General features: G+C 40.2%; 1 protein-coding gene across 7 annotated transcripts in view; it reads left to right on the top strand.

The window, feature by feature from the left end:
- Positions 1-10,189, top strand: part of SMARCA2 (SWI/SNF related, matrix associated, actin dependent regulator of chromatin, subfamily a, member 2) — a 119,121-nt gene extending 108,932 nt beyond the window's left edge. For 6 of the 7 annotated variants that reach the window (XM_054186642.1, XM_054186644.1, XM_054186643.1 and 3 more), the window contains 5 exons: positions 2,764-2,869; positions 3,539-3,640; positions 7,219-7,351; positions 8,502-8,644; positions 9,276-10,189. In XM_054186642.1, coding sequence (XP_054042617.1) covers positions 2,764-2,869; positions 3,539-3,640; positions 7,219-7,351; positions 8,502-8,644; positions 9,276-9,311 — 520 coding nt within the window. In that variant the 3' untranslated portion in view covers positions 9,312-10,189. Of the gene's footprint in view, positions 1-2,763; positions 2,870-3,538; positions 3,641-7,218; positions 7,352-8,501 lie in introns of all 7 variants that reach the window. The other variant, XM_054186646.1, reaches the window with a different exon arrangement.
- Positions 10,190-23,193: the final 13,004 nt, after the last annotated feature.

Below are 23,193 nucleotides of genomic sequence, written 5' to 3'. Positions count from 1 at the left end.
TTTAAAGGATTGGCTTACATCTATATCATATGTCAGTATATTGCACAGATTTATTCAAATAACTACTAAGTTATTGTAAAGTCAAGGACATAGGAAAATGGAATGTAAGAGAAAAAAGGTGGAAACCTAATGTGATTCCTCCAGGAAGGTACATTATGGTATGCTATGTAGTGCTTTGCTTTACTTTGCTTTTCCACTGGACCAGTGCATTGCATATGCAAAGTGGGCATTGATCAGTTAATGAATGGTGAATTCCCCCTGGGCTTCTTTATAATGCTCATAAGGAGTCTGAATGTTTTGCAGATACAGAACTTTTTTCACAACATTTTATTCTCTTTTTACAAATGAGGATAGAGACGTAAATTTTAAGACACCATTTGGGCACCAGAGATGTGATTTCTCAGAGTACTTAGTGTTCTGTAGGCTCAGAACAAATTTCATTGATCTCAGTTGCAGCTGTGAGTGCTCAACACTTTTCTTTATTAACAAAAAAAAATAAATACAGTCCTCAATTTGCAAAGAAGTAGAAACACTTGTTAATTTAGTCAGTTGTGTAGTGTGTACTTAATGCATTGCTTTTCCTTGTATTGCTTCCAGTTTCTCTTTGAGAGGGCAGTGTGACATGAAGACAAGTTCTGTCACGTGGCATGACATAGTCACTCACATAGATCATTAACAAGATTGGTGCCTTTAAATGCATAGTATAAACACCTCCTGTTTTAACAGGGGAACTGTGAAAGTAATGAATTTGTCTCTTTGGTGTGAATCAGTACCAAAGGAGATGGGAGGTACCGTGGCCTGAGTTTCACAATTATTTGCTGTCAGGAGAGAAACAGTAAGACTTGGGGTAACGATTATCTGGTAATTTTATGATTTCTTCTATTTCACTAACAGGGTGCTTCCCAAATAAATTAGATCCGTTGGTTGAAATGGCTAGTAGTGTCCTGGAGCGTGAGGTGCAGCTGGTCTGTTGGGTTGTTTATCCTGACAGAAATGTATGGGGTGGATAGACTTCACTCTCACCTTCCCTGACAGGGATGCACGGTGTGCCACCTTGTCTCACCGTGCAGCAGCAGCACCCAGAAGGGTGTTCATGCACGTGCCATAATCTTGCTGTAATGCAGGAGGCAGCCCGGCAGTTAAGCTGAGCAGGCAAGGGGAACAGCTTCTGTGGCTGCAAGTCAGACAAAAGTTGTCAGATGAGACAGGCTTTAGGTTTCTAGGTTTGCATTGGATGGAAAAATGCTCTAGCTGCCAGTTGGCGCCCATGGTATTGGTTGAACAACGCTGATTAGCAAGCTGTGATTAGAACATTTACATTATTGTCTTCTCTGATGCAAGGTGTATAAGGAGCAGCAGTGTCCCAGGGCTAAACAGAGAATAACAAATCTTGGATTAGGTGAGCAACAGCTACTTAGGAAGTGAGGAAAATCTGTTTATACCTACTAGTTCATTGATCTACCAGGTCCATAAGAAAAACAGTAGCTCCTCAAATTCTGATACTATTTCAGGCATTAAGAAATGTCTAAGATATAGTAAGCATTCATGACTTTCATAGAGGGCAGAGCTGTTTTGTGCTTTTTGTCATCCTTATGCTCAATGGCAGAATTGCCTCATTTAACCTTGGATTCAGTATTAGTTTAATGTGTCTGATAAGATCCCATACCATTGTGGAGGGTGACTGCAAGAGTCGAGACTGGGACTTGGCAGCCTTCTTGCCCAGCTCCTGTGAAATTTTGGTACCCCTGAAGGTGCAAATGAGGGTCTTTTTGGAGTAGCTCTGAGAGAAGGAGGCATGTGCATGTGGGCTGGGAAATGCTTGTGAATAATATGTGCAGTGAATGATAGTCCTGTCAGCAGAGCTTTTTTCTGCTACTTTGTCTGTGAGAAAAATGACACACACAGAGCGGGGAAAAAAAAAAAAAAGACTAGTCCCTAAGTGCCATCAGCAGATTTTCTCTCCAGGTGACTTACAGCCATGTATTACTTGGGAAGCCACAAATAAGATTAAAAAAGCCCCTCAATTTTTAAGTGTTAAAATAGCTATTAATAAAGGATGAACAATGGGAAATCTGGAAATCTTAGAAATTGTGAACACCTGTAAGTGATAAGCAATGTTCATAGAGTGTGAAAGGTTTTTAGATAACCCATCATGTTATTTTAGATGACTGAAGAAGTACAAATGTCAGTACTGATTTTCAATACAGTTACAGTGATCTTCCCAGAAACCTAACAGTCATTAATGGAAGTTAATAATCTTTGTCGTTGTATTATCTACTTAGTCTGATAGCAATCAGGATCTGATATAATGGAAATCAGTATGAAGAAATGGTTTGCTATGACAAGGAGGTACAAAACAACTGTAAAATGACAAAGAAGAAGATAAACTTACAGTGACAGGAGGGACACTTGCTAAAAATTGCGAAATAAAACTGAGAAGAGTATAAGACTGTACTAGACAAACCGCTGTCGAATTCAGATTGAAATCCTGATCCTGCTTCTATAAAACCTCCAACACATATGGTCCTATAATAATGGCAGTATGTTAGGACAACAGTGCAAAGGATATGTTTTCAATTGTAAATTAATTATCTGTACTAAATTAAAAAATCAGAGCAGCTTTCAATTTCTAATTCTCTGAAAGAAAAACTTGTGATTTTTTTGTTACTATTTTTCCTTATGATTAGAGCTTATACCTGTGGGGGGTTCTTTGTGAGAAAGTTGTAGTAATTCTTTGCATTGCGGGTTTGTTTTTCTCAACAGTTCAGGGCGGCAGCTAAGTGAAGTCTTCATTCAGCTCCCATCTAGAAAAGAATTACCAGAGTATTATGAATTGATTAGAAAACCGGTGGACTTCAAAAAGATAAAGGTAAGAATATTTTTTGGAAGTGGAGATTCTTCCATTTCTTTTTGTTATACAGAAGGGTGAGCGTGAATTTTTCTTTAAAATGACAACAGCATGAATATTGCATGTACCTGTATTTATGGCTTAGGTTTTAAACATGGTTACACACCTTGTTAGGAATTTTGTTTAGTGTGTATTGCAGTATAACACTGTAATTGCAAAGTCAAATCAAAATGTAGCAGTGTGACATGAACAACACTTTCAGAGATGACATCTCAGTGTCTTTTTTGCAAATACTGTATTGTGAATCTGTAAGCACATCTTTGGTAAAAACACAGCATTTGTGAAGGTTTAATGGTTCTAGGGGAATGTGTCATCCCTAAACAAGCATCACATCTCGGAACAATGAGGTCAGATCCAAACATGGTTTGGCGAATGGGGTTTAGGCTTTTTGTTGCACATTAGGTGATGTCATAACTATGACTTTCATTTATGTCATAGCTTATTTTGTTTCTGTGCTAGAAAGAAGAAACTGGAACTCCTTTACCAAAAGAGCTCCATTTCTGTAGCTTTCTAAAGAGAAAGCTTTTAATGTGTTGAAATCAAATGTTAATTCTGTGTCCTGTCTGCTGTTTTTCTTTCTGTACCACTGTCCATCCATACGTCTCTTCATTTCCTCAACAAATGCAACAGGAAAGAATTCGCAACCATAAGTATCGGAGCCTTGGAGACTTGGAGAAAGATGTCATGTTGCTGTGTCACAACGCTCAGACATTCAATCTGGAGGGATCACAGGTCTGAATGAAGCACTTTGTGCTAAACATAAAAGTTTCTCCTACCTAATGTTGTCAGTGCTTGTGGATTATTATATTATGTATATAAACCCTGTGCTTTAATTCTTACTTTGAATAGAGAAAAATGGCCAGATTCTTAGAAACATCCAGAATTCACTGGACACAGCTGCAGTGTGTGCATGCACAGAAATTGGTTTTGACTCTAATTCTGAGATCAGCTTTTTCTGATCTGAGTGTGGTTTAGAGCTGCTGTAAGACTATTTGAACGTATGGTAAAAAGCAGTGCGTGTAGAGTGATACATCATCTTGGGTTTACCACAGCGGATGACAGAAGGAGCAGATGTAACAGTACAGCTTAGGACAGGATGATGACGAAATACCTTGTAGTGAACTCTTCAGTTCTGCTAATGGAAGATACAAATTCAGGGTTTGTCCAGCAGTAAAGCTTTGTGTATGAAGCTTTATACTCTCTGAACCCTTGGGGTTTTTTTAGTTTTTATTTTTTAATGTTGAAAGATCAGTGTCTGTTTTAAGAGGCAGTAATAATAAATCCCAGATGAGTCTCAGAGGTTTAGAAGGCAAAGATCTCTCATCTCAAACAGATGTTTCACACACATGCATGTGCTCAGTGCTGTGAATTCAGAACAGGACACTGACACAAAAGGAGAGACTACAAAATCTGGAAGACAGGTAAGAAAGTTGTTTCACAACACAGTGAAACATAGTCCTGGGTGATTGTTTTTATAGATGAGGTCCAAATAGTGTGATGCAAACGCAACATTAAATTGAAACAGAGAACATGAAGCCAGACAACTCCTATAATGCGCAAGAGAAAAAAAAAGATGTTAAACCTAAGTAAAAGTAAGCTTGAAGGCTGATGCTGCCAATGCTAATGCATCCTTCAAATTCCTAAACGTTCCTGATGACCCTTAGCTAAACTGGGGAGTTTATATTAAGATTTGAGAACTAAAAATTAAAATAAGCATGCAGTTAATTATGAAGGATTGTTGAATACAGCTTATCATTTTGTGATTATATTTTTGCTATCTAGAGACAGAAAATGTTTTCTGTAATATGTTCATTCGGTGTTTTTACTGTCTTCAGTTATATGGAAACAACCTATAAATAAATCAGCTGAACAATATTTTGATGTGAAATCAATGACTATAGGAAGCGTGGGACAAAATTTTGCTACGTGTCCAAATGTAAATTGCCAGTTTACTGCTTAGTCACATAGCAGTAAAACATCTACAAATATCTAATGATAACAGCAGTCCACCAGTTTTTAAGGCTGCCTCATGTTCTTTGTAATAGTTTGGGTCCAGCTTTGCTCTGACATACCAGTTCACTTCAGTAAACTAGATAATTTAGGTGCGCACCCAAAACCAAAAGACTAATTCAGGCAGTTGTTTAAGTACACAGTGGCTTCAAGTGAAATTCTACGTGTGTGTTCTGTTGTTCTGCATCATACATGCATGCTGCTTTTCCTTGGAGCACAGCAGTTCCATCTAAGCAGGAACCTTGTGAATCATAGAATTGCCTAGGTTGGAAGGGACGTTTCAGATCATCTAGTCCAACTGTCAGCCTAACTCTGACAAAAACCATCACTAATGTAAACTATATCTCTAAGCACGATGTCTACCGGTCTTTTAAATAGCTCCAGGGATGGTGACTCAACCTGGGCAACCTGTTCCAATGCTTAATAACCCTTTCGGTGTAAAAATTTTTCCTAACATCCAGCCAAGATCTCCCCTGGCACAACTTGAGGCTGTTTCATCTTGTCCTATCACCTGTTACTTGGGAGAAGAGACTGACCCCCACCTCACTACAACCTCCTTTCAGGTAGTTGTAGAGAGCCATAAGGTCTCCCCTCAGCCTCCTTTTCTCCAGGCTGAACAAGCCCAGTTCCAGCAGCCATTCCTCGTAAGACTTATTCTCCAGATCTCTCACCAGCTTTGTTGCCCTTCTCTGGACCCACTCCAGCACCTCAATGCCTTTTATGTGGTGAAGGGCCCAAAACTGGACACAGTATTCGAGGTGGGACCTCACCAGTGCCGAGTGCAGAGGGACGATCACTTCCCTGCTCCTGCTGGCCACACTATTCCTGCTACAGGCTAGGATGCTGTTGGCCTTCTTGGCCACCTGGGCACACTGCTGGCTCATATTCAGACGTCTGTCAACCAACACCTCCAGGTCCTTTTCTGCTGGGCAGCTCTCCAGACACTCTTCCCCAGGCCTGTAGCACTGCATGGGGTTGTTGTGACCAAAGTGCAGGACCCAGCACTTGGCCTTGTTGAACCTCATACCATTGGCCTTGGCCCATCGATCCAGCCTGTCCAGGGTTTTTTTTTTATGAGGGGTTTCCAGGGAGAGACAGACTTTGTGGTTCGAGGCTTTTGTCCTCAACGCAACCTCAGCAATTTGAAAAGTTTTTCATGTTGTGATGGTCAAATGAAACACAGACATGTAAGGGGTTAAAACTATTGAAACATAAGATTTGTCATGAGTTTTGTCGTTGGTCATAATTATATGTATCTAATAATTATAATAATATTATAATATAATTATATTGTTCATAGTATAATGGCAGCCAAAAATCCTTACATTCGCTTTCTCGCAAATACCTGGTGTCCCTTTATACGGGAAGGCCTGTAATTTAGCCAAATGTAGCCAAAGCCAAAGTATGACAGACAAAGTAGTTCAAGTGATAATGATCATAAAACCAAATACAATCTATGACTCTCTATCCTTCTATTAACTATTCTTAATTGACTAGTGCTGAATTGTCCACTGCATGGCTTCTGACATTTTACAAAACTAAATGTTCAAGTTTGTTTGTTAAGGTGATTATGAAGTCCCAGACAGATACTCAGCAAGACAACAAGATTTTTACTGTGTTAATCTGAGAAATGTGTTACAAACCAAATGTAGTCCTCTCATTCTGGAGAGTCCCCTCATGCTTGCAGTTAAGGAGAAATCTGATGTACCCAATATACTTGGCAAGCTACAGAATGTTTGAGAACAGGTGCTAAGTTTAGAACAAGCACTGATTTTTTTTTCAATCTTTTTAGATCTTAGAGGAGGGAAGGAATGAGCTGCTTGGGATAATTTATTTTCCTTGTAGCCAGTTTGGATTTTAGAAAAAACTAAGGATAATCAACATGAGCCATTTGTCATTATCAACTGTACTGCTAGACTATAACCCATTTTTTAATTAAGCTGCTTACTGCTGAAGTTTGTTGCTTTGGCAGTTTTTCAAGGCTGTTATGATCTAATGAAAATATACAATAGTTCCTGTGATAATAAAAATAATAAGAAAAACACTCTAACTGAACATTTTAGATATAATGCATTTTAAGAGTTGTATTTTTGTGGCTCACTATTGACAAATTTCTTCATTTAGAGCATGAAAAATTAATGTTGGCATTTCTTGTAAAATTCATGCAAAAAGCATTGTTGTTCAGTATTTGAAAAGGCCATATACTCTGTGGGTTTGCACTGGAAATTTAGGTCTATGCTGTGAAGTTCTTATACTGCTTGACTTTACAGTTCTGACATAGGTTTGTATTCATACTGTAGATCTATGAGGATTCCATTGTTCTTCAGTCTGTGTTCAAAAGCGCACGACAAAAGATTGCCAAAGAAGAAGAAAGTGAGGATGAAAGCAATGATGATGAAGAAGATGAGGAAGAAGAAGAATCAGAATCAGAATGTGAGTCCCCTGCTAAATACTGAGAAGAAAGTACATCTGGGGATGGAAGGGGAGGTTTTTTAGTTTCTGCATGGAGACTGATTATAAGGTTCTGTTTTACATTGGTGAAAGTAACTTACTAAGTTTGCTGCTGTGGGTGTTAACATTCAGCTTAAGGCCTTCGGCTGTGTGTTCTGGCTATACCTCTTAGAGTATACTAAATTATTTCTAAGCCAGAAGTGAATCACAGATGTGCTTTGTGAAAATAGATGTGACTGGCCATGAGCGTTTGTAAACCCTTCTGGTCCTGTTCATGTTATTTGTAAATAGAAGTGGCTGGAAAGGCTAGAGACAATCTTTATCTATGGGTGGTCAGCCTTCGGGCATGGTGTGACATATCAAATGGGTTAAGAACCAGAAGATGTTGCAAATATTCTTCAGTGCGGCAAGGACTAAGTGAAACTCCGATTGTTTCAGAAGCAGGAGGTGACACTCATTCAGTCTCTGCAGACTTGGAAACATGACACAGTGGAAAAGAAGGGATACCTTCATTCCACTTTCTGCCACCCCATACATCTATCCATACTCTCCAGCTACCCCGTCAGTATGGTTACAGGAACTGTGGTACTTGGCCCTGAGCTACTCTTCCAAGTACATCACATAGGTGTGCAAAGCATACAACTTTTGCAGTTCATTTGGAAATGAGTGGATATTCTGGAACTGGGAATTCAACATGTTCTTCAGAAAGGTGTCAGTTCAAAATTTGCCAGTCACCGTGACATAGCATTTCTATAGTTTAAAATAAAAAAATTGTCTGTTTGTACAGGGGATAAATATTTCTTTGTGCGAGGAAGAAAATATTTTTAGATGTGTGTCTTCTCACAGGACCATATACTCCCTGCAGACACCATGCATTTTGACAGCGAAAAGAAGATGCACATGGTCAACTTCAAGTTATTCTTTGTAGTTTAATACAAGTTACTGTTAAAACTATCAAGAAGTAGAGACATAAAAGCAAATACCTCTGCTTCCTTGTTCCACACTCCAGATAAAGAGCAGAGGGGAATATCTTTCCAGGCTGCTGCCAGGGGTGAATTTTTATAAACAAAGACAGCATTTAAAAGTTGATAAGTGAAAGTTACATTCATGTATGCTGTTAAACTTTTTGCAGCAAAATCAGTGAAAGTCAAAATCAAGCTAAATAAGAAGGATGAAAAAACTCGGGAGAAAGGAAAAGGCAAGAAGAGGCAAAGCCGAGCAAAAGCCAAGCCTGTTGTGAGTGATGATGATAGTGATGAGGATCAAGATGAAAATGTAAGTTTTGTTCCGTGAGACTGTGGAAGTGGTTGCAGTGGTTGCGTCTCTACCCTGTCCTGCTTGCTGTCAGAATTCTCAACTATTCATGCTTAAGCACATTTTTAATCTGGATTGATCATCTTGAGAAAATTGGGAGGGGGTGTTAACGGTGTCTGGCTGTGCTTATGAGATCTGCTCCCAGTGCTGAAAGACAAGAAGTCCAAGAAGTTTGGAGCTTATTTATTGGAGCTGTTCCTACTTTCATTGAAACTTTAAACCTCATGGTCTGTTTGCTTTTGTCCACAGATGAAAAACTCTTAGCTTGATTTTTATTTTTATTGGGGATACTTCTACTGTTGCTGCAAATGAAAACAGACCTCTTCTCATTTGTTTTTAAATGTCTGGATACAAAGAAAGATCTGGTGTTTCCTGACTCTGTGTCTTCCCTTCTTTAAAGAAGCCTACAGCAATTAAATGAAATGTCACGAGAGCGAAGTATTAGATAACGTAGTAACTTTCTTAAGGCTACCTTGATTTGTCAGTTTGTCAATTTTCTTCCTTTTACTTTCTCTTTTTTTTCCTTCTTTAACAAATTCCACAGAATAGCTGGCAAAGAATTTCTGACTTGTCTTGTGTCTCTTACCTCTAGGACCAGTCGGAAGCAAGCGGAAGTGATGATGAGTGATCCATAGGGTTTATTTTCTTGGCAGAACTGACCCCTCCCCCTTCTCTTCTCCCTGCTCCTATTTTACACCCAGTGAATTCATTTTGTCAAATAGACATTGGGTTGTTTCTGTATTCTCATTCCCTATAAATTAGCTTTAGGATAGTGCCAGACAAACATATGATATCATGGTGTAAAAAAGGAAAAAAATGTAAAATATTGTGACCAAATGGGCCTCAAAAGATTTTAAAACAAAGCAACAAAAAAAAGCTTTTGATGGAAAATGTGGTTTGATAGTATATTTCTATGGACTGGTTTTAACTCGGTAATGATTTGATTGTGCCTGGTTTTGTCATTCGATAGGATGTTTTTCAGTGGCATCAGAAAGACATAAAAAAAAAGTTTTGTAGCATTGATAACCAGGAGAAGCCATTAAAAGCCACTGGTTATTTTATTTTTAATCAGGCAGTTTTAAAAGTTTTTATTTGTTCTGTATTGGTTTTTTACACTGTGGTACATATATATGCAACTTTCTTTAATAGCTTATAAATGTACAGTAGTTAGCCTTCATCCACCTTGTCCCATATATACGTTTTTCCACTTTACGCTTGACGATCTTCAGAAAAATGCTTTTTGAATTGTATCAAATTTATGTCTACTGTAAACTTTGCTTAACTTTTTTTTCCTCGATTAAAAAAGTTGGGTTATAAACATGCTATTGAATATTGCAATCTATATAGTGTAATGGATGGCTTCTTTCATCAGACTGATCTTCTATGTTACCAATGTGGATTATCACCTTTTCCCTAAAGTGTACTTAATCTTTGCTTTCTTTGCACAATGTCTTTGGTTGCAAGTCATAAGCCTGAGGCAAATAAAATTCCAGTAATTTTGAAGAATGTGGTGTTGGTGCTTTCCTAATAAAAGAGATAATTTAGCTCAGTAGATGCGGCCTTGTGTTATGAGTTCCACAAAAATCCTTTTATAGTAGGGACAAGAGGGCAGGAATGTCTCCTGTAGAAAGGTCCACCGTGGTCTGTCCTGAATGTAAAATAAGAACTCATTCAAATACCATAGAAGTATCTTCAGAGACGGAAAGAAGATATGCAATACACGTTAAAATAAGAATAATAAAATTGAAGTAGTAAGATAGTACCTTGAAGTGAAAGTGTAGTTCATTACCTAATTACAATTGAAGCGATTAAGCAATAAAATAAACATTTCTTTTTATTTCAGGAAACGTACGTCCATAGGCCTCAAGTGGGCATGAATACAATGAGTTATGCAGGCAGTCAGCCCACATATAAGTCAGTTTATTTTAAGTATTATCTTGAGGTATCAGGGTTGTGATGCACTAAGATGTGATAGTGTAAAGATTTGAACTACATATCTACAGTTAATGTTGCTACTCTGGAAAATCAAAACTTAGGTTTGAACATATATTGAGTAGAAAATGTGCAAATTTGTAAACAGAGCATTTCTTGGTTGTCTCAACTGTGTCAACATCAGCATCTCTTTTTATACTGTCTTGCAGCATGTTAATTGCTTCAGATTTTTCTAGCTTAGTTGAAAAGCGATTTGTAAGTTTTTCTGCTGCCCATTTGTGTGTATTAGCCCTGCACTGAGATAAGTCAGCTTTGCTTAGTTTTAGCAATTTCAAACATTTCATTCTTAGTGTGTGCATGCCCTATCGGAATGGAAGACCCTGTATTTCACAGAGAGGTACCACTGATATCAGAGGGCCACATTGATGAGACCAATTGATGATGGCCAAACAGCTTTGCAGAAAACAACCTGGTGGTCTTGGTGGACATCAAGTTCAACGTGAGCCAACAATGCACTCTTGTGGCAAAGAAGGTTAACAGTATCCTGGACTGCATTAAGAGGAGTGTTGCCAGCATGTCCCAGGAGGTGGTCCTTCCCCTCTACTCAGCACTGATGAGATATATCTGGAGTGCTTTGTCCAGTGGTGGGCTGCCCAGTAGAAGAGAGACATGGACATAATGGAGCAAGTCCAGCAAAGGGACACCAATATGGTTAAAGGACTGGAGCATATGGCATACAAAGGGAGGCTGGGAGAGCTGGAACCGTTCAGCCTGAAGAAGAGAAGGCTCAAAGGCACCTTATTGATGCAAATTAGTATCTGAAGGAAGGGTGCAAAGAAGGCAGAGCCAGGCTCTTTCCAGTGGTGCCCAGTGACAGGACCAGAGGCAGTGGGCCCAGTCTGAAACACAGGAGGTTCCCTCTGAATATCAGGAAACACTTTTTTACTGTGAGCATGACTGAGCCCTGGCACAGGTTGCCCAGAGAGGCTGTGGAGCATCCCTTCTTGGAGATATTCAAAAGCCGTCTGGACACAGTCCTGAGCAACTGGCTGTAGGTGGCCCTGCAAGAGCAGGGGCCTTCCAGAGGTCCCAGCCAGCCTGAGCCATTCTATGATTCTGTGATATGGCGTAGTTTGGTTTACAGAAGCCTTTCTATCTTCAGTAACAGTTTCATGAGACCATGTATAAATGTTATTTTTTCACTGCAAAATTAACTTAGTCTACCAACCCGTTATGCATGACACAAAACATCTGGCGGTAGGCTTCAGACACTGCTGGCCTAGACTGGATTTAAACTGGCAACTTACATGTAAAAGGCACACTATCACGTTACCAATCCCCAGAGTCCCTCATGACTTTGCAGTGACCCAGTTTGATTTATTTTTCAAGAACTCATTATTTACAGATGAGTGTTCAGCTGGAGAATAAAAACGAAATAAGAAGACCCAATATTTCTGTTAAAAATTAAAGTAACTTTTTTTTTTTAGTCAACAACTATAGGCCATATGAGGGTATTAGTTTGCATGAAGAAATACATTTGAATTCTTAGCTGCAGTTTTTGTTTTATCAGGTCTAAATAATTTTAAAATATTTTCAATTTTCCCTCAGAGTTTCAAGAAAAAGTGCAATTATTTTTATCATTAGATTAAAATTGATTTATGACTGTTAAGTCATGCATGTGCCTCTGCTGCAGTTGGTCCTGTTACTTTGCTTAAAATTGGAATTTGTCTCTAGCCAGAGTAATTTTTAATTGTTGTCTTGCTCTTTTTCTGTATGAATTTACTGCATTTTTCAAGATGAGGGTTTTTTTCTGGTATTCTCAGCACATCACTATATGAAGAAAAAGGTTCTGGGTAAATAATTGTCAGATGTAACCTTCCAAATTCTTTACAAAAAAGGAGGAGTAAGTCTTTTTTTAAGGTACGTAAAAATCCCTGTTAGAGATGGAAGCATACTTTTTCTTTTATAGGATTCTCTTTCTAGTACAAATTCACATGGACTTGGAATACCTTTTGGACAATACACAAATAAAAGCACAGTACTACTATCCATACTGAGGGAAATTAACTCATTTCCTACGTTATTTTCAGAAAAATGTCTGGTAAGATTGGAAATGGTGTAGCTTGGGCACTGAGGCAGTTAAGCAAAGTGAAGTAAATAGCGGGAAGTTTTCTTGTTGCATCTGCTTCTCCTGGGAAGTAGGCAGCAGTGTAAGTGGGCCAGATGAATAACCTTTAACAGCTTTTATACATTTCAGATGCTATTAGTATTCTTTCTTTTCCCCTCACACACCTTATGAAAGAAACGAAGAAAATGCAAAACCTTTTACTCATTAATATAAACAGCTGCCTTCGTAAACGTGTCTGGTCCTGAATGCAAAGTATTGCACTGGCTGTGTTTTCAGACCCACATGCATTTTTGCTTTCCTTGCCACGTATGCTGCTTTTAGAATAAAAGTGTCCGGGTGTTACCCCACCACCGCCTCTGGGAGGTGTACTCTTCACTCGCTCAGCTCATGAATAAAGCCGGCAATTCAGCGGTTGTTGAGGCAGAGACACATGGCAGGGTGTATCATGGCTGATACTGCCACAGCTTCTGTGCACGGTAAGGCAGTGATGCAATAGTAAGCCTCAAAATAGCGCGCTCTTGGTGCATGCTCAGTCCTGTCAACGACCCAAGGAGCTCATTAATAGCTCTATTAATAATGCCCAATCTACTGTCATGTTTTCATTAAAAATGCGTGGACAATAAGGGCTTACGGAACACATGGCCTAGTCTACAAAATAGGTCACAACGTGAAAAACAAAATGAGAAGTTTTTATAAAGGGATTTTTAGACTAGTCTCTTACTTTACCCTCAGTTTCATCCTCTGAAACACCTCTGAAGTATTTTAAAATTCCTACAAAAAAATCCATTTTCGATTTTGAATAAGGACTTGAACTGTAAGCTGAAACTTGACTGTTAATCAAGTTCTGTATGTTCATAAAAGGGGTTAGCAGAAGTAGTTGATGTGTGTGTGTTGATGCTAAGGAAGCAGGGGGACATAGGTCCAGGGCAGGTGAAGGGGTGAATGATGCACAATTTTGACTCCTTTGTAGTAGAATTGTATATCGTTTTGGGAGTCCCTCACCCCTCATCTTGCTGGACTGGACAAGAGATAGAATGTAGAGGAGACAGATTTATATCTGCTTGTGTTATTGGTATTATGGTTCATATCCCATTTTACTGTATTAGTATCTGTTATGTACATTCTCCCTTTGGGCTTCCAGCATAGTTGCTCTTCTGTCCATCATCTTCCATTGAAATCAATGTTATGTGCACTTGGATGCCTTACAGACTTGAAGCAGTTCCTGCTTCATTGTGCAGCATTACTTCCCATCTCCTTTGGCCTTCTAACATGAATGAGAGAGAGAAGATGGAGGAAAAAGGCATTGTCTGACCATTCACTTAGGGTTTTTCGTTTCTTGAAACCGGGACACCTTGTTGCTATTAGTGCTGTTGTCTGCTGGCACAACCCTAGGGACACGTCAGTGCCCCTGCAGTTCTTGAAGTTTCTTTGAGCAGTTCTTAAGGTCAAGGAACAAAGCAGTGAAGCTGAGCATGTCTGACATTCTGCAGATGGACAAAGGATGGTAAGTATTCCATGTCGGTGCACCTAAACACTTAGAAATAGTAATTACGGTAGGTATTTAAAATTTAACAATTCATTTGAACTACATAAGGGGCGAGCTTGTCAAAATAAGAGCATTTTACTTCTGCTTTGTAAACCCCTATTAGACCAACTTCTGTTGCTGCACCACTGAATGTATCTTTTGGTGCCATTTCTTCATGCTATCCTTAAATCCTAGTGTTGCGATGTGACAGTCAAGATTTAAATCCTGGTCATCTTGAGTGCTTATGGGAAAATCACTTACCCTGCATCATTAATCAAATTTTTCACTATTTCTTGGGAATCTGGAAGATACAGAGACACTGTGTATCAGGGCCCATACCACTGTACATTACAATGATTTTCATGAGATGGACAGGTTTTAGAAACAACAACAGAAAAAACCACATGCTTGTCCTATATCTGGCAAGTTGATCATTTCTGCTTAGGGGTAAACAAATTGAAAAGGATATTACTCTCTCCTGTGTCACTCAGACTCACTTCAAAGCCTCCTCCTTGTTCCCACAACAGGTTCAGCCCGCTTGAGACCCAGCCACTAGGCTGGGGGTTAAAGGGAGAAGCTTGAGTTTATTCTTCATAAGCACCTGAGTAACACATTTTTTCTTAGGAGGTGCCGTGCAGTTATTCTGTCATTCTGACTACGTCTGGGGCTGGCGCGTTCTGCCTTTACAACTGTGCCAGGTCCCATTGCAAGTTGGCACCGGAGAGATATTGCTGCTGTGGTCCCTGGAGTAGAAACTAATTCACAGCGGCTCTTCCAGGCGAACATATTTCCCTGGATGGTGCACGGGGATTAATAAAGGAGGCAAAGTGGGCAGCTCATCACCTCTCAGAGCTCAAGTGAGCGCAACCATCTCATACCTGCCGGTGACGTCCCTGCTGAATTCAGCAGGTAGCCTTGCTGCCTGTTCTGCCTGTGTCACTGTTCCTCTGATCACAGAGCGCTGGTTGCTTCTGTGAGACTGCTTGTTTTAATGGCCTAACATCTGTCTGAGAAGAGGTTTCTGGCCTTGGGGAACAATCCTGTTATCTTTCTGGTAGCAGGCGGTCGCAGCTGGCTTTCTCACCACTTTCCAAGAGTTCATGGCATTCTCCCTGGAGATGTCTGCGTCACTGTTCTCCTTTCCACTTGCTTGCTGCCATAGCCTCCTTTAATGTAACTCTGTGGGATCAGCCAGGGTAACGTTAGGTAGGTAAAGTGAATCACAGACACTGGCCCTGCAAAATAGCAAAGGCATCACCTGTGTCACGGTGTGCCTTCCACCTCCAGCCACCTCACCTGCCTTCAGGCCCATCAAGTGGTCTCCCTGAGGCCATTTGTCCTTTGGAGTCGCTGAGCAAAAAGCGATCTCTAGTTAAATGAGCTTGCACAGCAAAATATTTTTTTACTTATCCCTGAATTGCTTCTGTCCAGACACAGGATGAACAAACACAGTGCCAGGCAGTGAAAGCTTCATGAAAAGGTAATTTTAAACCAAAAAATATACCTACTGTACAGAATTCACGCACTGTTTAAAAAAAGATTCTTCATATGAGATAACTTCATACTTTGCTGCTCAAAAAGAGAGCAAAAGGTCCCCCGAGGACTTGACAGAAGACCGTTTCCAACACATCGTGACTCCTAACATCCTGTCACCCTTTTCAGCCATCAGCCCCCACCTCAGACTTACCATATGCTTCGTTAATAAGCACTAGGGCCCATCAAATGACAGCCCTGTTTGAGTAAAGCCAGCCTTTATTCCTCTGTCCGGGTTCAACTGCAGCGCCGGGTGCGTGCTCCTCAGCGAGCACAAGGTCTGACGGTACACCATGTGATGTCACTGTTTGACTTGACTACAGCATTCAAGTCCTGAAAAAAAAACGCTGGAAAGATAAACATGACATTTCAGTGTACGCTTTTTAACCTTTGTACAGAGGTTAGAGAAAATATTCTTCTGTGACGAGAGCTACAGAAAATACTTCTCTGAAGGCTGCGCTCACTGCAGGTGTAAACATTTTAGGAAGGTCACACGTGTATTATCTTTTTGCACCTTCACTGGTAGGGCTTATTTTCCCCTCCAGTTTTGCCAGAAAATACTCTCTGTCTCACATAAATGTATCGGCTGTCTTCTGATAGCTTTTACACCTGGAAGTCAGTGCCAAGGTTTACACTGGATTCAATTGTGCCAAAGGCAGTAAGCCATCGACTGAATATTAAATGATCCCTCTTTGCAGAGGATTGTGTTTTGCCTTTAAGATTTTAGATAGCAGGGAAAATTTGATTTTACGAGGGGAAAATCCTGGAGAACTTTTAAACAAAAATGAAAATCAGTACATGAGGAATGAGTGGGAATTTTAAAAAATAGCTACTTTCATGATCGAGAAAGTAATTTTCGAAATCTCTGCTGAAGCATGTCTTAATCTGTAACACGGAAATGAATTTCAGCCTGAGAAAAGGTCTTGCAGTCATGCCTTCAGAGGGCTGTGAGGAACCGTGTTAGTCCGTGGAGTCTCTTGACGGCCATTCTCTGGCCACATGGTCTCTCCATTCCAGCAAGGAGCTTCTTCATCGCTGCAGGGGAAGGAGGGCAGGAGAGCCCAGGGAAATCTGCTTTCTCAAGCAACAGACCTCAGACAGGCAGTTCAAGCAGCCTGTGCCTGGGGGAGCCCAGGCTGGGAGACAGCAGGGAGAATTAATACTAAATGAAATCCCTGGTCCTATTTATGTAATTATTAATGCTTGGCGTAGATTATTACAAATTGGCAACAAAATATTTGTTGTAGGAGATTCACAGCTGAATTTTCATCTTTTGCTTGTAAATGATCAGGTACCCATGAAAATGTTTCCAAATTTGAATGGGAGAAACCGCCCGTATAGGCTAAAGGGATATCTTGGTCTTTATGCCCTTCAGTCGCGAGTATTTTTAGAAGTCCAGTGCATCTCAGTCACTGCCAGATTTGCACTGAGGATACCTGTCCAATAGGAAATTGAGTTATGCCGCCAATATTTCATGTAAACCAGCAGGTGAATGACAAATAGTAGAACTTCTTGTCTGAATAAATTCAAGCTCGTCTTTTATTTCCTCCAACGTGAACGGAAATTAAGCTGCCGGATTTCAGATCTTGCTATTGATCCTTTGAGCTTTGTAGCAATAGTTTTTATTTTTCATGAATGGTGCTTTTTTCTAATTCACATCTGCATGATTACTCCTACTTTCATGTGAACAGTGATGTAGCATAAGAGTCTAGATTTCCAACATCACAAGACAAAATATTTTGGGAGGGCCAGCAGTGATAGGATCTACCTGGAAGTGCACAGTGAGTGGAAAGCAGACTGTTTTCAATGTTCTGGAGGAAAGAAAGAAAAGTCAGGCTCGCTGAGATTTTGTCTGAAATTCATGTTCTTCTCCTACCCACTGTGATAGGCTTCCATTATAAAGAATAAATAGTATAATGTACAAAAGGAATAGAAATATTCCTGTACCCCTCAGCTTTTGTATCTCTATATATCTCTGACTTGCAATTTGCTATTAAACCTCCGAGTCTGCAGATCAGGATTCACAGTGGTCATGGACAAACACCTCAGCAAAGCTGTCCCTCAGCTGGCACTCACTGAAATCCTGCTGTAGAAGAGGAATGAATTACATCTAACTTGAAGAGAAGCTTATGTTATGTATACTATTCTGCACTTTCGCCTTTCCTCTGTGCTGTTTGTGGACTCATACAACAGCTTTGGAAGGCAACTGTCTATAGTGAGGGTTTAAATTTGGTTTGGGCTTGGGACGTAAGCTGTCCCAAGGCATATGAACACTGTGCTTTTGCTAGCGCTCGTTCTTCAGCAGAGTTCCACTGGATCCCAAAACTCTTGTCCAAAGTATCCCAAGGTTTGAAAATGAATATGTCTAAGATATAGAAGAAATGGGGAATAAATAGTCCATTTGAAAAATACTAGAAAACGCGATCTCTTAGAATCTTTCTGAAAGATGAAAAATGTATGTTGCTGCAATTGGAAAATAGCAATATTTACATGCATGTATAAACCCCATTACAGAATCATCCTGCTCCACCCTGGATACCAGATTTACATCCTTTCCTTCCCTCTGTTTATGTTTTTGCTAAATGCCATATGATTTAATTTCCCTTCTCAGGCTCCTGTGAACTTTTACAGACCTCAAAGTCTTGACTGATCCTACTCATTGACCTCCTTTCCTCCCAAAGCATCAGAAGGCAGTTGTAGCATGGTGCTGGTTCAATGTGTCATGCTTTCCTAAGAGGCCAGAAATCCTTTTCTGCTTCAACTCCAGATATTCTGATACAATACAGATTGATGTGTTTTTCACTGAAAAATGAAGCTGTGGAGTTGACTTACTCTGTAGTATACATGCTGGAGTAAAAAAAGACCCAAACCTGAAACATACAAAAAACTGAACACAACCCAACCCAACCAAACCAAACCAACAAAAATAAACAAACCCAATCAAACAAAAGAATTATAGCAGAACTGCCAGAAACATGAAGACAGTGAGCATGAGGACATGCAAACTCAAATACAGACGGCATCACTAGATGCTAGAAAAGATACTTATGTTTTGCTTTAGAAGCACTTAATTGCAAGCTTAAAAAACAGTTTAAAAGCCTCTTTACTCAATTGTTAGCTTCAACGTTTTGCTTATGTTTCACCTTTTTCCACTCTCATAAAATAGAATAGAACAGAATAGAATAGAATACAATACAATACAATACAATACAATATGATATGATGTTTCAGTTAGACGGGACCTACAATGATCATCTAGTCCAACTGCTTGACCAGTTCAGGGCTGACCAAAAGTTAAAGCACATTGTTAAGGGCATTGTCCAAATGCCTCTTAAACGCTGACAGGTTGGGACATCGACCACCTCTCTAGGAAGCCTGTTCCAGTGTTTGACCACCCTCTTGGTAAAGGAATGCATCTATTTCTTCAATAGACCAAAGAAGAGGAAAAATTTCTCCAAGAACCTCCGTACAGCACTGGTGTATCTCAAGCCTGATGGGACTCTTTAGATTTTATCAACATGCTAACACTACCAAAGAAAATTGATTTAAGCAAACACACAAAAAAACCTTTAGGGATGTAAGTACTTAGCTTTCTTGGGTTTCAGTGGGAAAAATATGCTTTGCCGTAATATTTCCTTAAGCAATCCATCAGCTTCTTGGTTTTATGACAGAGGTGATCCTGACTAAACACATACGTAGCAATGGAGTATTTTCATGCTATCTCAGCATGCTGGAAACATAACCCAGCCTTTGGTATGGTGCAACAACTGAAAACTTTAGCAAACCTAAAAAAAGGTGCATAAAACAATGACTACTGCATGAGGAAGGCATTTGATTAATGAGATGTACTTCAGGCTCTTTAACTATTTTTTTCTCCTTGTGAATTAATGCACCTATAACATATTACAGGTATAAATTAAGGCATAATTTGACATCTCTGGGACAGACAATGTTTTTGGAATAGGAAACAGGAATAGAACTGTCAGGGAGGGAAAACGAAGAGCAGGGCAAGGGGGAGCTGGGAGCTGCAGGTGGCAGCTGGTCAGGCCCATGACAATGACCAGGGCCTGGCCATGGGGTTGGGGACATGGCCAAGGTCATGCTCGGACATCAGCCTGCAGGTTATCCTAGCTCAGTGGGACCCATGGCCAGGCGGGGCCCACTGGTGACACAGCTCAGGCAGGGACCAAAAGCAAGAGCCCAGCTTAAAAGCAGCTCCCAGGGCAGGTGGGGAGATCTCCCTTGCTGTGGCTTTGACAGGTCAGGGTCTTCCAGTTTACCAAACTTTTGGGTTTGTTTTTTTGTGGTTTTTTTTTTTATTTTTATTTTTCCTTTTTTGTTTGTTTGTTTGCAAATAGAAAACAAGTAATTGCTCATGTTCTTTCACCTTGTCTGGAGGACCTGAGAAGATGCCAGCAAGGCTTCACTGCGTGACAGAACCAACATGCCCCCTCTGACCTTGCAGCACTGCCTTGCCACCATCCTGGCACAGCGTGGAGTGGTTTGAGGGTCCATGCGATGCTTGAGCTCCCAGCTACCTCGAGGCAAAGAAGGTGGCACCCGCTTCCCAGGGCTTGGAGGGAACACTGGCTGCAGGCGAAAGTTCGTGATTTGATTTCAGCACCAGGTAGCAGAAGGGAGAATTCAAGACTCTTTTTTTCTGTCTTCACCTTCCATGCTTTGTCACCACTAAATTATTTTGCTGGTACAAAACCAGCAAAAAAAGTGAAGGAAAACAACGGAGTTTAACAAATTAAACTGTACCACTGAAGCTGGGGGGGGAATAATCTGAATTTCTGGAGAGGTCTACCCTGCAAACTCATTCACTGATCAGTCAATGCCAGTAATTTTTACTGATGAAGCAGTGAAGTGAGATGCAGTTGTGCATTCCCTGAACAAATCCCCACTGGCTGGTCACACTTTGAGGTAGTACAATGTCCTTAACAGCAACTGAGAATAACCTTTCTGAAACCCTTCTGTGGAGGCAGATGTGTGTAAAGCCAGGCTGATTGCTGCAATACTAAATTTTACATCTCTGTGGGCAGATGGACCATGTAGAATCATAGAATCATTTAGCTTGGAAAAGACCTTTAAGATCATAGAATCCAACCGTTAAGATGCAGTGTAGATGCAGTTTGTTGTTCAACTAATACCTTTCTGCATAAATGGGTTTTCTTTAAATTTCAGTTTTTAGAACCTACTTACTTGTTTTCATGAATACAGTGTCTGTTTCCATGGAAATGAACCTTTAGCAGAGAGCAAAAGCCAAAAGTATCAAAAACTTAAGCAGCTGGGAAGTGCACAAGTCCCCAAGGTCAGTGTATGACTAGAAATCAAATTTAGGGGCTCTTATTTGCAAACTTTTCAGCTTGTGTTAGTCTTGGGCTGTTCCCGGTTACTTTCTCTTCTCTCTTTTGTTTGTCCTCAGGTTCGGAAGAAGGGTTTTTTTTTCTCATTGTGGTCTTCTTTTTCACCAGCAGGACAGCAACAGTAATCATAAAGAAAACGCCAGCCTATGAAATATATTTAATTCTTAATCAAGGTAGTAACTTCAGATGACCATGACTCCTCATTGGAGCAGACTTCTTCCTTTTAACTCATAGCATACAGAATGTAAACCTCGACTTCATTGTCAAGACACTCAAAGCTACATTACTATATCAACTCAAAGAAATAAAAAGTGATTTCTTTCCTTACTTCCAGGTCAAAACAAGCTGAAATACTCGCTCCCCACCAGAATTGCAGCTGGTCACTGATCAAGGAATAGCACAGCAAAGCTGACCGTTGTAATCTACAGAGCTTTTAAATCTTTTAATGCTACAAGAATGTGAAATCTCAGACAAGAAAGGGAAAGGAGACCTTTTTCTGCTTCTGCTTTTTCTGCTTACATTCTCGACAAAATGTAAGAGGAGAAAATCCCCACGGATGTCCCTGCCCAGAACCAGCATCCTACACGTGGGTGTGGGTGACCACCAGCCCTGGACTCTCACCCCATGTGACTCGGTATAGTCTGTTGAATCCTGTGGTAGGATCCCGCTGCTCGAGCAAAGCTTCATTCTGTCTTTGTCTTAATTAGTTGGCATAATAAAGTTAGCTGACATTCAGGTCTTGGAAGAGCCTGTTCAGGCTGAAAGAAGTTCCTTCCTCTCCAGTTGACCTCGAGTCTGGAAAGAAGTAGATCTGCTGTTTTCTTTTTCTTTTCTGGCTGCAGTAAGACACTGAAATAAAGTGCTTTGTTTGTGGTGGTGTTTTTATCCCTTAGTGTCAACTAAAGCCTTTCTGGGAGGTCTGTAAGTTTTCTCCTGTATAAAGTTGGCTTTCTTGAATATTTATGTTTAGAGCTGTTTATATAAACTGATTAAGAAAATAAATTAAGTCCATACAAACCTCTTTCTGTTAGGAGCCACAATAGCCCTAAGTTTTTACTATGTGTTTCTGCCCAAGTTTGATCAGAGGGCTTGGTTTTCTTTTTTGTGAGAGTTCAGCTGAGTTGTTTAATCAGGCATTATAAACAGGTGTCTTTCTCCTTTTTTCCCCCCTTATGCTTTCTTTCAGCCTACCATTTCTCCTGCTCTGACCTCTTCTCCCAATTTCCCACGAGGTGGCTTTGGGAATTAACTCATTTAGTTTGGCATCTCTGGTCAGCATCACAGCCTGGGGCCAAGCAGGCTTAGTGCGAAGTCCTTGGAGCATACGCTAAACATCACCACCAGACTGTGACCCATTGAAAGGCACCGTTGCGTACAGGCCCCTTGTTGGTCCTGCAAGAGGTAATTATACCTCTAATGCAGCAAATTATCAGACAGCCTTGCTTTTGCCATGTCTCCATGTTTAGGTATTTTCACTCGTCACAGAGATCTTGCAATTTTCTTTCTTTGCTGTAAAGAGGAATTGGCAGTGCCTGAAAGAGTGCTTTTTAGCAGTTAAAGAATGAAACGGCAGGAGTATCCAGCCCACACTTCCTTCCTGGCACTTCACCCAGCTTTTCCGTACCTATTCAATTCAGTTTAATAAGGAGTTGCATTCCCACTAGAATTGCATATGATGGCTCAGTAACCTACAGCATCCTGTTGCGCTTCTGGTTTCTGTGTCCAGGAAGTGGCAGCTCTTTTCTGCTGACAAAGACATGCAAATTAGAGGAAGGATACCTGTTAAAGAAATTTCATCTTTAAGTAGTATTTTCGGTCAGTTGAAAAAAGTAAAAGTAAGATTTAGCCCCTGTGTCAGAGTGTTGGATTGATCAGATGTCATGTTTTCTATGCACATTCTGACAACTGATGTATACCTTTCATTATTGTTTCCACAAATCCTGACATTGACTTCCAGACTTCAGTGCCATTACTGTTTGCACAGAGAAGCACTGACCAAGTTCTCTTTTGTCTTCATACCTCC

The sequence above is a fragment of the Rissa tridactyla genome, chromosome Z (genome assembly GCF_028500815.1).
Source record: "Rissa tridactyla isolate bRisTri1 chromosome Z, bRisTri1.patW.cur.20221130, whole genome shotgun sequence".
Taxonomy (NCBI): Eukaryota; Metazoa; Chordata; class Aves; order Charadriiformes; family Laridae; genus Rissa; species Rissa tridactyla.
Note: the sequence above shows the minus strand (reverse complement) of the source record. Positions and strands in the feature narration are given on the sequence as shown.